Source organism: Schistocerca serialis, chromosome 5, assembly GCF_023864345.2.
Source record: "Schistocerca serialis cubense isolate TAMUIC-IGC-003099 chromosome 5, iqSchSeri2.2, whole genome shotgun sequence".
Lineage (NCBI taxonomy): Eukaryota > Metazoa > Arthropoda > Insecta > Orthoptera > Acrididae > Schistocerca > Schistocerca serialis.
The window spans coordinates 36,855,759-36,874,170 of NC_064642.1; the positions used below are offsets into that span (position 1 = coordinate 36,855,759).

General features: G+C 39.3%; 1 protein-coding gene across 1 annotated transcript in view; it reads left to right on the top strand.

Annotated features, from left to right (window-relative positions):
- The window catches only part of LOC126481730 (titin), a 534,189-nt gene that overhangs the window by 409,894 nt on the left and 105,883 nt on the right, over positions 1 to 18,412 (top strand). Inside the window, exons 96-97 of the mRNA XM_050105683.1 lie at positions 589 to 636; positions 8,185 to 8,307. Of these exons, the coding sequence (XP_049961640.1) occupies positions 589 to 636; positions 8,185 to 8,307 (171 nt within the window). The remainder of the gene's footprint in view (positions 1 to 588; positions 637 to 8,184; positions 8,308 to 18,412) is intronic.

The following is an 18,412-nucleotide window of genomic DNA, read 5'->3' on the forward strand; positions in this document are numbered from 1 at the left end:
TTTGTTTCCACTTTTGTTTGTCTGTCTTTGCTTCAATAATCTCACTTAAAAAGTATTTTAATTCTTTAAATTTATGTATCTATTTTGTATAGGCGATCTTTGATTTCTAATAGAGAATAATACATTTCATTAAAGGATAAGTGATTGTAAAGTTATGTGACATTGCTACATTCATATGAGATGCAAAGTTTGGTCATTTTGCACCTAGAAATATATTTATAAAGGATTGTAACCGTGTTTTTTTGCATCTGTGTATGTAACAATTTATAAAGTTCTTTGTTTGTCTGCTTAAGGTGCTTATCTTAAAGAGCAGTTCTTTGTAATATAATCACATGGTATATTTGATGTGTCATATATTAACTGTGTTTTTTAATGATGAAGAAATAAAAATGTAAACATTGAGTGTGATATGATCCAGCCTTTCATTAATTAACAGTTAAGTCATTCCTGTGAATTACATACCTGTTATTCGGTAATTTGTAGTTGTGCATGACAATTTAATCTTATTGATTTTCTTTATGTTGTATATCATTGATTAAATGAATCATTGTTCCTAATGGGTCGATGACTTTTTTTTTTTTTTTACAGAGGATTTCACTCTGAGTATAGTAAAGGAAACAGAAGTCTTCCAAGAAGGTACTTATTTTTTCACTCATTAAATGTATCTAGTTGTTAGCAGTCAGAATTTAGTACTGACAACAGTGATTTAATACATGATTTGTATCAGAGAAAGTAGTGTTTATTAATTTTAAACTATATAAGCTATGATAAATAACATCTCACAAGTGTATCTACAGCTGTACACTCTCACCTAGAAGTAGGTGTATATGTAAGAGAAGTTTGAGGATCAAAACATCTCCAAAACTCAAGGTTGTCTTTTATGTATAGTGACGGTGTTATCACTGCTTACTTACACATCAGTTATAAGCTTTTTATTTCCCACTTTTTCATTTGAAATTTCAATTTGTTACTGTTGCTGGGACTCTGTCCAATAATTTCAGTTCATATCTTTATTTTATATGTTTTGTGCAGTTGATGCCTAATAGATATCAAGTATTTGAAGAAAGACATATTTGAAAATTTTCAAGAGCTGGTGCTAAGATAATTATTTATTTACTACTAAGAAAGAATTGTTTTAGTAGCATATATTGCTTGTTTTAAAATATGACTTTAAAAAATTCATTGAAATAGAAGCATCACTTATTGTCAATAACGCCTGGAACTTTTGTGATGTAACATTCTGTAATAATATCTTATTGAGAATCCAGTCATAGAAGGTGATTAAATTTTCATGGGCTTTCAACTGAGTACTCCACAGCCACAGCCAAGTTGGAGGTAGCTGACAGCTATGTAGCTGATGGTGTCATTATTGTATAACGGTGCTAACATTAATAATGCAACAGGTAATGAGTCCATTAGCTGACGTTTTGTGTCACAACCACACAAAATGGCACAAGTGAGCAACAATTTAAGAGGGGCTCAGGTATGAGAAAAATTAGCCCATGCAAAATAACGTAAAATAACAATGAAAAATACTAGAATTAGGAACTTTTTGGAGCATTTGAAAGGAAGAGGTAAAATGGAAAAGAAAAGAGGGGCTGGGGGATCAAGGGAAAAGAATGCACATGGTGCAAGGGTCAAGAGACAGAAGAGATCAGAGAGATTACAGAACCATATAATATGGATTGTTGGTAAACTGACCTGTATGGAAAGAATAAAAATTAGTGTACATAGAGAACTCAGGCAATAGCTACAGGGAAGAGATTGCAAGATGAAGGTTGGGGGAACATAGAGTGCTGTCTAGTGGAACATACAGGGGCCACATGAAGGCGTGACAAAGCTGCCACCAAGTGCAGCATTGGGAGGCTGTGAAGAGGGGGGGGGAGAGCAGAAATAGAGAGGAGCAGGGGGCTGAGGGGTGGGGAGATGGGCCCATGTATTGGCAGAGAGCATCACACAACGAGTGTGAGGGGACATAAACAAGGAGGAAGAAACGGGACAGAGGGGGCAGAAACTTTTTGGTGTATAGTGTGGGGACAATAGTTTACCACAGTTTGAGGTTCAGATAATTGCAGGAGGGAAGAATGTATTGTGAAGATAACTCCCATCTGCACAGTGCAGGAAAGTTGGTGGTGGAGTGGAGGATCCGGATGGCTTGGGTAGTAAAACAGCCGTTGAAATCATGCATGTTATGTTCAGCTTCATGTAGTGTTACAGTGTGGTCTACATTGGTCTTGGCCATAGTTTGTCAGTGACCATTCATCCTGGTGGACAGCTGGGTGTTAGTCATACCTACATAAAAAGCTGTGCAATGATTTCAGCATAGCTGGTATGTGGCATGACTGCCTTCACAGGTGGCCCATCCTCTGACTGCGTAGCATAACGGTGTAACAGGACTGGAATAGGAAGTGCTGGGTGGATGGATTGGGCAGGTCTTCCACCTGCGTCTTCTGCAGGGATATGCTCCTTGTGGCAAGGGTTGGATCAGGAGTGGCATAGAGGTGGATTAGGAGTGGCTTAGTGGTGGACTAGGACATTGTGCAGGTTGGGTGGGTGATGGAACACTACTTTAGGAGGGGTGGACAGCATTTTTGTTAAGATGTCAGTCATTTCAGGATGTGATGATAGGTAATCAAAACCCCGATGAAGGATGTGGCTCATTTGTTCCAGTCCGAGGTGGTGTTGGGTTACGAAGGAGGCACTTCTTTGTAAATGGTTACTGGGGGTTGTGGGAGGATTTTCGGCTGTGTAAGGAAATGGCATGGGAAATCTGTTTGCTGACTAGGTCTGGGGAGTATTATCTGTCAGTGAAGGCCTTGGTGAGGCCTCAGCATACTGGGCAAGGGAATTCTTGTCACTGACCATATGGCCAGGCTGTATGGGAGGCATTTTTTAGTGTGGAAGGGATGACAGCTGTTGAAATACAGGCACTGTTGCTGGTTGGAGAGTTTAATATGATTAGAGGTGTGGGAAATGCCATGAGAAAGAAGGAGGCAACGTCTAGGAAGGTGGCCCACTGGTTGAGGAGGACCAGGTGAAGCAGATGAGAGAGAAGGTGTTGAGATTGTGAATATATTGTTGATGAACCTGAAACAGACTACGTGTTTGGAGATTTGGGAAGCTAGGAAGGTCTCCTCTAGATGGCCCATAAAGAGGTTGGCATAGGCGGGTGCAGTGAAGGTGCCCATGGCTGGGCTGTGGATTTGTTTGTGTACCTTTCTTTCAAAGGCGAAGTAGTTGTGAGTTAGCATAATGTTAGTAAGGTGGGAGAGGAATGAGGTAGTGTGTCTGGAGTCTGAAGGACATTGGGAAAGGTACTGTTCAATAGTGACAAGACCAAGGGCATGAAGGGCTGTTGGTGTATAGGGAAGTAGTCTCAACAGTGACAAGCAGAGATCCAAGAGGTAAAGGGGTGTAGATGGCAGAGAGTTGGTGAAGGAAGTGGTTGGTATCTTTTGGGTGGGAGGCTAGATTGCAGGACTTGGTTGGAAGTGTTAGTCAATGAAGGCCAAAATTCCCTAATTTTAGGCACAATAACCAGCTACAGTGGGGCACCCAGGATTGTTGGGCTTGTGGACCATGTAGAAGTGGGAGTGTGGAGTGTCATGGGGTAAGGAGCAAAATTGATTCAGAGGAGAGGTTCTGGGAAGGGCCTAAGGCTTTAAGCAGGGTTTGGAGGTTTTGTTGGACTTCTGGGATGTGATCGCTCTGGAAGAGTTTAAAAGTGGATGAGTACTGTAATTGGCAGATGACTTCTGCTAGGTAATGACTACAATTCATAATAACAGTGGTGGAACCTTTGTATTTTTTTATTTTATTTATCATTTCTAGTTCTGTAGGACCAAATTGAGAAGGAAAGCTCCATGGTTATAGAACATGTCAATACATGAACTTACAACAGAAAAGTAATAACAGATAAAATAAAATGTTTATGAATTCTAAAAAGATGCCAAGCTATAAATCTGTGTGAAGACAATCAACAATATAACACAGGAATCAGCTTAATTTTTCACAGAACTCTTCAACAGAATGGAAGGTGTGACCCATGACAAAACTCTTCAGTTTAGATTTGAAAGTATGTGGATCACTGGCGAGATTTCTGAATTCTTGTGGTAGCTTATTGCAAATATATGCAGCAGAATACTGCATGCCTTTCTGCACAAGAGTCAAGGAAGTAGATTTCTGCCTAGTATTAATTGAGTGAAAGCTGCTAATTCTTGGGTTTAAGCTGCTATTGTTAACAAGAAATTACAGTATGTGGGTAGGATGAATAGGTCAGGATATAGATAAGACTGAGATGGAAGGCAGCTGTATGGCATTAGAAACTGAATGAGAGTAACATGGAGTCATTTATCAGAAGTCCATAATGCTTGAAAATTTGGAGCAGGCCCTTATCCAGTAGTGAATGCCAATTGGATGCTGCTTGTGAGTATCATATGCTAAAGGCTCCTTTCCTTTTTATGATGTTTAAAGTAGTGTGGTACTGTTCACTTCAAATGCAGGAAACTGTGTTTTCATAATAAGAACAGAAAGGTGTGCATACCATGCTGTGTATATGAACTATGACCTTATGAAGCAAGAGATGTCAGATGGAAGTAGGTCATATAAGTATTTAAATAAGTTATTACTGAAAAATTAAACAGTGAAAATCCAGACTGAAATAACAGCTATATGTGGTTTCAGTTGCCTGAGTCCTGTGTGTGTGTGTGTGTGTGTGTGTGTGTGTGTGTGTGTGTGTGTCTGTCACCTATTCTTGATGAAGGCCTTACTGGCTGAAAGCTTTATTTGTGACAGTCTTTTTGTTGTGCCTATCTGCGACTCAGCATCTTTGCTATATGGTGAGTAGTAGCTTTCCTTTTCGTAATATTGTAACTGTGTGAAAAGGACAGATTGCTACTCATCACACAGTAGTGGTGTTGAGTGGCAGATGGGCATAACGAGAAAAGACTGATAGATGTTATTAGCTATTGGACAACGTCCTTCATCAGAATACAGACAAAACACACACATTCACACATGCATAACTTGCATACACATGGCAACTGTCATCTCCAGGCACTAAAATCTGTGGCTGCCTGAGGTGAGCAGAGATCTTTGCCAGGGTGGTTAGTGGGGGTGCAGAAGTGGCATGTGGCAGGGAGTGAGAGTGGGCTAAGGGTGAACGAAGATGCTAGTGCTATCTATGGGATGTGCATGGACATGGTAGAGACAGGACAATGGGCTGCTAGGTGCAGTATTGGGAGGCCGGAGGGGAGGGGGGAGTTGTAAAGGGAAGAGGAGAGAAATTGACGTAGAGAAGGGAAAATCACTATACACGAGTTACAGGAGAATAGGAGAATAGGGGTGAAGTGGGAACTTGGAAATGAATCAGTAGGTGGGGTACTAGTTCGAGCTAAGGCTGTGACCGGGGGGGTTAAGAGGAATAATTGGTGCAAAAAATCCATATGTCAGAATCTGTGAATCTGTTGTGGAAGTCAAGCACATCATGTTGTGCAGCATGCTCAGCAACTGGGTGATACAAGTGTCTCATGGCCACGGTTTGGTGATGGGCACTCATCCAGGGAGACACCTTGTTAGTGATCATGCCCTTGTAGAACACAGCATGTTCGTGGCAGCTAAGTTAGTAGATCACTGGTGGCCCTGCTTTTAATTGATCAGGAGATTCCTGTGACAGGATTGGAGTAGGTAGTAGTGGGAAGATATACGTGATATGTTTCGCATCTAGATCTACTGGGAGGATGTGAACTATAGACAAAGGCTAGGGAGCAAGGGTGGTATAGGAATGGACAAGGATATTGCATATTTTGTGTAGACAGAAGAATACCTCCGTGAGAATGATGTGGAGGATAGTGGGGAGAATATTTCTCATTTCATGATATGACGAGAGATAACAGAAACTCTGGTGGAGGATAAGATTCAGTTGCTCCAGTCCTAGGTGGTACTGAGTCATGACGAGGGTACTCCTTTGTGGCCATACGGGAAGAAGGGAAGAAGATGTTTGGGGGATGGTAGTTGACTGGGAAGACAAGGCATGAGAGATCTGTTCCTGGGAAAGGAAATTGCTCAAGAATGGCCACATCATTATCTCATTCCACAACAAACCTACCAACCACCAACAATACCTCCACATCAACAGCTGTCACCCATTCCACACAAAGAAGTCCCTTCCGTACAGCCTAGCCAGCTATGATCTTTGCATCTGTATAAGTGATGTGCAGACACTCTTCAAATATGCCACTGGTCTCTCTCAGGTCTTCACAGATTGGAAATACCCTCCCCATCTTGTCCAGAAACAAATCCCTCATGTGCCTTTTCTTCCCAGTCACTTACCGTTCCCCATATATCCATTGTCCAGCCACAAAACAGCCTCTCATGAATCAGTGCCACTCTGTATGGAGTAACAGGAACATGTTCTCCACCAGTGTTTTGATTACCTCTTGTCGTGCCTCAAAATCAGGAATATCCTCCCTCCTACTCCCACAGTGACATTCCACCACCCACCTGACATACACAGTATCCTTGTCCACAAGGGCATCCCTCCTCCAAACCCATTGCCCCCATGGCTCACATTCTTGCAACAGATCTAGATGCAAGTTGTATCCCATATATCCTCTCACTACCACCTACACCTATCCTGTCACAGGCATCTCGTACCCACCATGGGCAGGGCCACTTGTGGAAGCACCATCTGATCTACCTACTTAGCTGCAACCAATGGGCTGTATTGTACGTGGGCATTATCACTGATAAGCTATCTGTCAAGATGAATGGCCACAACCAAACTGTGGCCAAAAGACAGCTGGACCACTCAGTTGCTGAGCAAGCCACCCAATATAATTTTCTTGACTTCCACAATAGCTTCACAGCCTGTGCCATCTCGATTTTTCCTCCTAAAAAATACTTCCTGCAATGTATCCTTCATTTCAGTAACCCTTCTGACCTCAACTTTTGCTAATCTATGTCCTCCACATGCCTATTCCCTTCTTTGCTCCACTCCAGTCCTATACACGCCTTCTTTCCTTCCAGCACACCTGCATAGGCCTCTCCCCTTCTCTACTTCTCTCCCCTCCCCCCTCTCCTCTGCCCACCCCCTCCACCCTCCCCTGGTACAACCTCCTGATGCTGCACTTAGCAGCCCACTACTCTATCCCCACCATATCACAGACAGCACTTGTATCTTCCACCACCAATACTCTGCTTTTCCTCCACATCACTGCCAAAACCTCTATTGTAGCCCCACTACACACGCCATCAAAGGTCACTGCTAACTTCAGATGTATTTGTAGCCATACCTTAGTGCCCAGAGATGACAATAGCCATGTGTGTACGATTTATCCGTGTGTGAATATGTGTGTGTTTGGTTTGTATGTGTTTAATGAAGAACTTAGTCTGACAGGTAATAATATCAATGAAAATAAAAAAAAATTGTAAACATAATATAATTGGACAGATAAAAGAAATCTGCTCACTAACAGAAATTCTTTCTTTCTCATTCCGTCTGATAAGTCTCCCCTGACTCGGAGATCTGGGAGACTTTTCCAAACTCCCCCCATTTCATAAACCTTGCCAGTCCTTTTGCTTCATCTCTCTCCCTTCCTAGTCAACTCTTTGGCTAGAAGAAGGAGCCACTGGCTTGAAAACTTGCACATTTCCTTAATCTTGATGTATGTTTTCTCTTGCTGCCACTTGGTAAGCAATTTTTTTTATCTACCCAATTATGTTGTCATTAATAATATCCACCAGTCTTTTTTTCATTGTGACTGCCAGTCACTCAGTGCCTCCTTTATGTGGTGAGCAGCAAACTATTCTTTTCACATTGTTGTTATTACTGAACAAGTGTGTGTAACATTGAATTTCTGTTGCTTTGAGAGATGGTTCTTGTGGAAGTAATTGATGCAATTTTGTTTTTCTTTTTTATTAAATACATAAAAACTATACTTTTCAAAATTTGTGCTGTATTATTTTTAAGCTTGCAAGTAGTTACCTGAAACACAATTCAATAGTACAATATATTTTCTGACAGTCCCACAGTGCATCTTATTAACAATGTGAAGTTTTAATTCCCTGAAATTTATATAATTAAAAAGGTATGCATTTTTAGTAGAAATGGGCTGTAAATAATGATTTCTTTAAAAGATGAAATGTAAAATGAATGCTCACAAGTATTTCATTTTCTCATATTAGGAGTAGAAGAGATATTAGTTACAGAGCTTCAAGAAGGGGATGTGTTATACTCAGTCAGTGCCTATGAAGCAGAAAATGAAGATGCAATGAATCTTGTTGAGGGTGAGAAGGTTTACATCATAGGTAAGTGTATGATAAACAGTCCAAAGGCTAATGAACATCAATAAGTATTTTCAAATAACTCATTGAAAAACTTACTATTATTAAGGTAAATGTTTTAAGAGTTATTCATCTGGGAGTATGTAGCAGGTACTCACAAAACTCATAACTGATTATGAACAAATTGTTGGAATTTTAAATTTATCGTGTGTGTGTTTTATTTTTGGCTTCATTTGTATATGTGCAACGTATAATGTGTTCCAATAGCAAACAGCAACTGCCTTTGTGGATGATGTCAATAATCTGGGCAGTTTATCTTGTATCACAAATATAATAATTTCCTGCTTTTAAGAATTTATATTTGTTGTTATTTTTGTGGTATCAGTCAAATGGCTGGACTGAAGCAGTCATTGGAGTGAAGAACATAACATCATGCCTGCACAAGTCAGTTCATTTATTCATAATTACATCCACCTGAATCTGAGTCATGCTCTCTTTCTACTATTTTTACCATGCACACTTCCCTCAATAACAAACTGACTATCCCTTGATATCTTGGGATGTTTGTTATCAAACTATCCATTCTTTAAGACTAGTTGTGCTATAAAGATGTATCCTTCCTCCCTCAATGCAGCATCTCTGCTGTACTTATCATACCCAGACATCTAATCTCAAACATTTTTCTGTAACATATTTATCAAAAACATCTATTATTTTCTTTTCTCTAGTGTTTTCAACCTTTTTTCAATCTGACCAAGTACTTCCAGAAAGAACTTCTTAATTTCATTTTTGTATTTGATGTTAAAATTCTCTTTTTCAGAAGTAGTTTGTTGCTATTGCTGGTCTGCATCATATATGTCCTCTCTACTTTGGTCACCATGAATTAATTTACTCCCAAGTAGTAAAATCCATCTGTTGACTTAGTGTCTTTCTAATATCCTTAGCATCACAATATTTAGTTTGAGTGCCCTTTGTTACCATTGTTTTACTTTTGTTAATGCTGATTTTACAACCTCTTTTCAAGACACTACCCATGCTTTTTGACCTATCTTCCAAGCCCTTTGGCATCTCAAACATAATTACGATGCCCTCAACAAAAGATTTTTTTTTAAATTCTTCTCCTTCAAATTTAACACCCTTTCAAATTTCTATTAGGTTGCCTTTGTTGCTTGTTCATTGTACGTGTTGAATAACACAGGGGATAGGTTGCAACTGTGTCTCACTACCTTGTCCACTACTGCCCCCTTTCATATCCTTCAGTTCTTATAACTGCAGGCATCACAAATTTATAAAATTCTCTGGAACCTAAACTAATCCTCCACAGTATAACTTCCACCAGTCATTCTATTGTTCCATAGACAATTTCTGCTAGTTTTTTTGCAATCACGGTTGTGTAACTCACGGCTTGGCAACATTTTTAGCATTTGTCTTCTTTGGTATTGGGATTTTTAAATCCCCCTGGAAGTCAGAAGTTATTTCTCACAGTGCACACATCCAGTCAACCAGGGGGGAACAGTTTTGTCATGGTTGGTTCCTCCAAGGACATTAATAATTCTGAGGGAATGTTGCCTATTCTAGGTGCCTTGTTTCTACTTAGGTCTATCTGTGCTCCTCTCGCAGTGTTTTATTTTATTTTATGTACACGTCAAGTTCCACAAGACCAAATTCAGGAGCATATCTCCAAGGTCATGGAATGTGTCAGTACATGAAATTACATTACAAAAGTAATAACAGTTAAAAATAAATGTTTATGAACCCAAAAAAGTCAGTCCATAAGTTTAAGTAAACACAATCAACAATACAATAAGAATCAGCTTAATTTTTCAAGGAACTCCTCAACAGAATAGAAGGATTGACCCATGACGAAACTCTTCTGTTTGGATTTGAAAGGGCGTGGATTACTGCTAAGATTTTTGAATTTGAGTGATAGCTTATTGAAAATGGAGCAGCATTATACTACACACCTTTTTGCACAAAAGTTAAGGAAGTCCGATCCAAATGCAGGTTTGATTTCTGCCGAGTATTAACCGAGTGAAAGCTGCCTATTCTTGGGAATAAGCTAATTTTGCTAACAATAAATAACAGTAAGGAATATGTATATTGAGGGGCCAGTGTCAAAATACCCTGACTTGTGAACAGGGTTTGACAAGAGGTTCGTGAACTTACACCACTTATTGCCCAAACCACCCATTTCTGAGCCAAAAATATCCTTTTAGGCTGGGAAGAGTTACTCCAAAATATAATATCATATGACATGAAAATAAGCAAAGTAGACTAATTTTCATGTCGAACAATAACTCACTTCTGATACCGTTCGAATATTGAAAATGGCAGTATAAGTATTTGAACAGGATTCCGAATGTGGGATTTCCATGACAGCATACTATCTATCTGAGCACCTAGAAATTTGAACTGTTCAGTTTCACAAATAAGGAACAGGAGTGGCCCGAACACTGATCCCTGGGGCACCCCCCACTTGCCAGCACCCCAGTCAGACCTCACATCACAGCCATTATCAACATTGTGAATAATGACCTTTTGCTGCCTGTTGCTAAAGTAAGAGGTGAACCAATTGTAAGCTGCTTCCCCTGTTCCGTAATGGTCCAACTACTGGAGCAATATTTTGTGATCAACACAATCAAATGCCTTAGTTAAATCAAAAATATGCCAAGTATTGGAAACATTTTGTTAGCCCATCCAGTAGCTCACAGAGAAAAGAGAATATAGCATTTCCAGTTATTAAACTGCTTCTAAAGCTGAACTGTACATTTGTTAGCAAATTGTGTGATATAAAATGATCAATTATCCTTACATACACAGCCTTTTCAATAACTTTTGCAAACACTGATGGCATAGAAATAGATCTAAAGTTACCTACATTATTCCTTTCTCCCTTTTTATGAAGTGGTTTTACTACCAAGTACTTTAATCGCTCAAGAAACTGACCATTCCTAAAGGAAAAAATTACAAATATGGCTAAATACAGGGCTAACATGTGCAACACAGTACTGTAATATTCTGCTAGACACTCCATCATAACCATGAGAGTCCGTAGTCTTCAGTGGTTTAATTATTGACTCAATCTCCCTCTTGTCTGTATCACAGAGGAGTATTTCAGACATCAATCTCGGAATGGCATTTGCCAAGAAAGTTATATGTAGAAACTAAATTTTTATTTAATTCACCAGCAACGCTCAGAAAATGATTCTTAAATACTGTACATATATTTGATTTATCAGTAACAGAAATATTTTTACTGTAAACTGACTTTATATCGTCGACCTTGTGCGGCTGATCAGACACTTCCTTCACAACTGACCATATGGTTTTAATTTTATCCTGTGAATTAGCTGTTCTATTTGCATACCACATACTCTTTGCCTTCCTAATAACATTTTTAAGCACCTTACAATACTGTTTGTAATGGGCTACTGTAGCTTGATTGTGACTACTTCTAACATTTTGATATAATTCCCACTTTGTTCTACAAGATATCCTTATCCCACTAGTCAGCCACCTGGGCTGCCTTTTATTGCTAGTGCATGATGGATTTAATGATAGCAGATGTAAATATTAAACCTGTAAATATTAGAAGTTTATTTTAATTCATGTACATAATTTTACTGTTTATTGACTGAGGATAATTAAAATTAATGAAACTCAAGTTTTTCTAATTACATTTTTGTAATGTGTTTATCTGACATGTTCCACACCCAGGAGGATCCCCTCTTTTGTGGGTCTGTGGAATGAATAATTAATCTAATCTAATTTAATCTAATAGCCTTCTCATCTTTGATTAGTACTGGTTTGTCATCGAAGCTCTTGAGGTTCATCAGCTACTTCCCTTTTTTTCTCCAAAGGTTTCTTTAATTTCCTGTTCATGACACCCATCTTCCCTTAAGTTATCTCAGATGGAGAATCATCGTTAGGTGTTGAAGTAACTTCAGGCATGCCTGAGGGATGTTTGTTGGGACCTTTGCTGTTTATAGAGTATGTTAATGACCTTGCAGGCATTATTAATAGTGATGGCAGACTTTTTGCATATGATGCAATTATCTGTAATGAAGTACTGTGTGAAAGAAGCTGCATAAATATTCAGTCATATCTTGATAAGATCTCAAAGATTAGCAACCTGCTTTAAATGTTAAAAAGCGTAAAATAGTTGTAGTTGTCGTGGTCTTAAGTCCAGAGATTGTTTTGAAGCAGCTCTCCATGCTACTCTATCCTGTGCAAGCTTCTTCATCTCCCAGTACCAACTGCAACTTACATCCTTCTCAATTTGCCTAGTGTATTCATCTCTTGGTCTCCCTCTACGCTTTTTACCCTCCACACTGCCCTCCAATACTAAATTGGTGATCCCTTGATGCCTCAGAACATGTCCTACCAACCGACCTCTTCTTCTATTCAAGTTGTGCCACAAATTTCTCTTCTCCCCAATTCTGTTCAATACCTCCTCATTAGTTATGTGGTCTACCCATCTAATCTTCAGCATTCTTCTATAGCACCACATTTCAAAAGCTTCTATTCTCTTCTTGTCTAAACTATTTATCATCCATGTTTCACTTCCATACATGGCTACACTCCATACAAATATTTTCAGAAATGACTTCCTGACACTTAAATATATACTCGATGTTAAAAAATTTCTCTTCTTCAGAAATCCTTTCCTTGCCGTTGCCAGTCTACATTTTAAGTCCCCTCTACTTCGACCATCATCAGTTATTTTGCTCCCCAAATAGCAAAACTTATTTACTACTGTAAGTGTCTCATTACCTAATCTAATTCCCTCAGCATCACCTGACTTAATTCAACTACATTCCATTATACTTGTTTTGCTTTTGTTGATGTTCATCTTAGATCCTCCTTTCAAAACCCAGTCCATTCCGTTCAACTGCTCTTCCAGGTCCTTTGCTGTCTCTGACAGAATTACAATGTCATCGGTGAACCTCAAAGTTTTTATTTCTTCTCCATGGATTTTAATTCCTACTCTGAATTTTTCTTTTGTTTCCTTTACAGATTGAATAAAATCGGGGATAGGCTACAACCTTGTATCACTCCCTTCTCAAACACTGCTTCCCTTTCATGCCCCTTGACTCTTATAACTGCCGTCTGGTTTCTGTACAAATTGTAAATAGTCTTTTGCTCCCTATATTTTACCCGTGCCACCTTCAGAATTTGAAAGAGGGTATTTCATTGTCAAAAGCTTTCTCTAAGTCTACAAATGCTAGAAATGTAGGTTTGCCATTCTGTAATCTATCTTCTAAGATAAGTTGCAGGGTCAGTATTGCCTCACATGTTCCAACATTTCTACGGAATCCAAACCGATCTTCCCCAAGGTCGGCTTCTACCAGTTTTTCCATTTGTCTGTAAAGAATTCGCGTTAGTATTTTGCAACCATGACTTATTAAACTGATAGTTCGGTAATTTTCACATCTGTCAACACCTGCTTCTTTGGGATTGGAATTATTATATTCTTCTTGAAGTCTGAGGATATTTCGCCTGTCTCATACATCTTGCTCACCACATGGTAGAGTTTCGTTGGGGCTGGCTCTCCCAAGGCTGTCAGTAATTCTTATGGAATGTTGTCTACTCCCAGGGCCTTGTTTCGGCTTAGGTCTTTCAGTGCTCTGTCAAACTCTTCACGCAGTATCATATCTCCCATTTCATCTTCATCTACATCCTCTTCCATTTCCATAATATTGTCCTCAAGTATATCGCCCTTGTGTAGGCCCTCTACATACTCCTTCCAACTTTCTGCTGGGTTCCATCTGAGCTCTTGATATTCATACAAGTGGTTCTCTTTTCTCCAAAGGTCTCTTTAATTTTCCCGTAGGCAGTGTCTATCTTACCTCTAGTGAGATATGCCTATACATCGTACATTTATCCTCTAGCCATCCCTGCTTCACCGTTTTGCACTTCCTGTCGATCTCATTTCTGAAATGTTTGTATTCCTTTTTGCTTACATCATTAACTGCATTTTTGTATTTTTTCCTTACCTCAATTAAATTGAATATATCTTCTGTTACCCAAGGATTTCTACTAGCCCTCGTCTTTTTACCTACTTGATCCTCTGCTGCCTTCACTATTTCGTCCCTCAAAGCTACCCATTCTTCTTCCACTGTATTTCTTTCCCCCATTCCTGTCAATCATTCGCTAATGCTTTCCCTGAAACTCTCTACAACCTCTGGTTCTTTAAGTTTATCCAGGTCCCATCTCCTTAAATTCCCACCTTTTTGCAGTTTCTTCAGTTTTAATCTACAGTTCATAACCAATAGATTGTGGCCAGAGTCCACATCTGCCCCTGGAAATGTCTTACAATTTAAAACTTGGTTACTAAAGCTCTGTCTTACTATTATATTATCTATCTAAAACCTTCCAGTATCTCCAGGCCTCTTCCATGTATACAACATTCTTTAATGATTCTTGAACCAAGTATTAGCTATGATTAAGTTATGCTCTGTGCAAAATTCTACCAGGTGGCTTACTCTTTCATTTCTTACCCCCATTCCATATTCACCTACTATGTTTCCTTCTCTTCCTACTATCGAATTCCAGTCACGCATGACTATTAAATTTTCGTCTCCCTTCACTATCTGAATAATTTCTTTTGTCTCATCATACATTTCATCAATCTCTTCATCATCTGCAGAGCTAGTTGGCATATAAACTTGTACTACTTTGGGAGGTGTGGGTTTCATGTCTATCTTCGCCACAATAATGCGTTCATTATGTTGTTTGTAGTAGCTTACCTGCACTTCTATTTTTTTTATTGTTTATTAAACCTACTCCTACATTACTCGTATTTGATTTTGTATTTATAACCCTGTATTCACCTGACCAGAAGCCTTGTTCCTCCTGCCACCAAACTTCACTAATTTCCACTACATCTAACTTTAACCTATCCATTTCCCTATTTAAATTTTCTAACCTACCTGTCCGATTAAGGGATCTGACATTCCACACTCCGATCCGTAGAATGCCAGTTTTCTTTCTCCTGATAACGATGTCCTCCTGAGTATTCCCCACCCGCACCCGGATATCCAAATGGGGGACTATGTTACCTCCAGAACATTCTACCCAAGAGGACACCATCATCATTTAACCATACAGTAAAGCTGCACGCCCTCAGTAAAAATTACGGCTGTAGTTTCCCCTTGCTTTCAGCCGTTCGCAATACTAGCACAGCAAGGCTGTTTTGGTTAGTGTTACAAGGCCAGATCCGTCAATCATCCAGACTGTTGCCCCTGCAACTACTGAAAAGCCTGCTGCCTCTCTTCAGGAACCACTCATAGGTCTGGCCTCTCATCAGATACGGTATGGCTATATGTGTCGTTGAGGCATGCAAGCCTCCCACCAATGGCAATGTCCATGGTTCATGGGGGGTATAATGAAAAAAAAAAATAGTATACTATGAGTATAATATGAATGAGTCACAGCTGGAATTGATCAATTCATACAAACACCTAGTAGTAACACTTTGCAGGGATATCAGATAGGCTCAGTTGTGGGTAAAGCAGGATTTCATTTATTGGTAGGATACTGGGGAAGTGCAAGCAGTCTACAAAGGAGATTGCTGACAGATTACTTGTGTGATCAGTTCTAGAATATTGCTCAAGTTTGTGGGAGCCTTACCAAATAAGACCAATAGGGTGTATTGAATGTATACAGAGAAGGGCAGCACAAATGGTCACATGTTTGTTTGATCCATGAGAGAGTGTCACAGAGATACTAAAAGAACTGTACTGGGAGATCTTTGAAGAAAGATATAACCTATCCTGAGAAAACTTTAAATGTTGACTCTATGAATATAGTACGACCTCCAATGTATTGCTCAAATACGGATTGTGAGGATGAGATTAGGCTAATTGCAGCATGCACAGAGGCATTCAGACAGTTATTCTTCCTGCACTCCATACGTGAATGGCACTGGAGGAAACCCTAATAAGTGGTGCAATGGGATGTACCCTCTGCTAGTATAGACATAGATGTAGAGGTAGAAAGTCGTATATGCTTGTACAGCCTTGTGTTTCTCCTTTAACCATTCCTGTTTCTGGTTGTATGCCATCTGTCAATGACATTTTTTCAAATGTCCGAATTCGCAAATTCAAGTCCCAGTCCGCTACACAGTTTTAATCTGCAAGGAACTTTCAAATCGGTGCACACTCTGCTGCAGAGTGAAAACTAATAATTACAATATAATATAGTTATCCTATGTTGATGATGGTCAAAGTAGAGGGGTTATAAAGTGTAGACTGGCAATGGGAAGGAAAGCATTTCTGAAGAAGAGAAACTTGTTAACATCAATTATAGATTTAAGTGACAGGAAGTCTTTTCTGAAAGTATTTGTATGGAGTGTAGCCATGCACATAAGTGGAACATGGACAATAAACAGTTTAGACAAGAAGAGAATAGAACCTGTTGACATGTGGTGCTACAGAAGAATGCTGAAGATTAGATGGGTAGATCATGTCACAAATGAGGAGGTACTGACTAGAATTGGGGAGAAGAGGAATTTGTGGCACAAATTGACTACAAGAAGGGATTGGTTGGTAGGATGTGTTCTGAGGCATCAGGGCATCGCCAATTTAGTGTTGGAGGGAAGTGTGGATTGCAAAAATTATAGTGGGAGACCAAGAGATAAATACAATAAGCAGATTCAGAAGGATGTAGGTCGCCGTAGTTACTCAGAGCTGCACAGCATGGAGTAGCATGGAGAGCTTCAAACTAGTCTTTGGAGTAAAGACCAAAACAACAACGTCTTCTTCACTATTTAATCTGTCAAAGATACTCATGCATCTTCTGGTGCATTTCCTTAACTTATTTCTGTTAATCATTATCTAATGCTTAGTTTGGATCTCTCAATAACCTGAACTGTTTTCAACTTGACCAATTCCCATACCCTTAATTTTTCTGCAAATTCTTCATGTCAGTATGCATTTCATAACTAATTGATTGCCACCATTGTCCAGATTTGCTCCTGAAAATGTATACCTGTTTAAAATTTGGTTTCTAAACCTCTGCCTTACCATTCTGTTACCTATTGGGAAACTTAAGCAGTCAACAGTTCTCTCTCATGTAAACAATGCTGTTTTATGATTCTTAAATCAAGTGTTAACATTGATTAAACTGAATTCTGTCAAAACTGTTTCCCATCCCACCCACTATCATTACATGGTCCTCGTTTGTAAAGTCCTTACATAAAGCCCCTAAGTTGTCTATCACATGACTTAATCCTGCATGTGTCTTGAAGATACCGGTGGCCTGGTACACTGCCCCCGAACTTTCCTGTAACTGAGGGCCTACACCTCGCCCATGGCAACTACCTAGAAGCAGCACTTTCTTCTTCCTAACACTTTGTACACTCATAGGCTTCTTGGCCTCAGTAGAAGTGTGCTGCACATTTTCTGCTCCTTGTTCTACCTGAGGCTCTTCTCCACTTAACTCTGGCAGTAGTAGTTACCTGTTTTTGGTGTTGATGATAAAACTGTCAGATCACGTTCTCTTTCTTCCTATCCCCCTACCAGCTGCCAGTTCTCTCCTCCCCCCTATCTCCTTTGATCCTTATCAGTTCCTTCCTTGCTTCCTCCAACTGTGCCTGAAGGGCACAGATTTTTTCTTTCTGTTCCCCAATCAAAATGTTCCTACTGCATACTCTGCAGTTCCAGGAGAGAGCCTCTTCTGTTCTCCCAACATTTTCCCCACTGTCTCCCCACCCCAGTGAAAATAGTTCCTCCAAGATTGGCAACAAATCCCTCTACTCACTACTCTATAACAGCACCCACATTTCTCACTCATGGTCAGTCTCAAAAGAATAATTAAGTTTAAAGAATGTTTTAAATTTGTCAAGGGCATGAGATTGGCTGTATGTAAACAAAAAAATGACACAAAGGTCTTATGTGTGGTTGTTGTTTTTGTACTGATCTAGAGATACACTGAAAGAAGAATGAATTAGTAATTATTTTGCTTTTAGAGAATGTACATATCAAGCATGTTTTTAAATGTTTATAACTTGGAAAATTTAGGCCTAGATCACGTCTATCTAACTAATAAACAATATGAAATGTGTTAGTTACTATGATTTAGAAACATTTAATTATAATTTTATTGTGACAATAGACACTGATGAAAC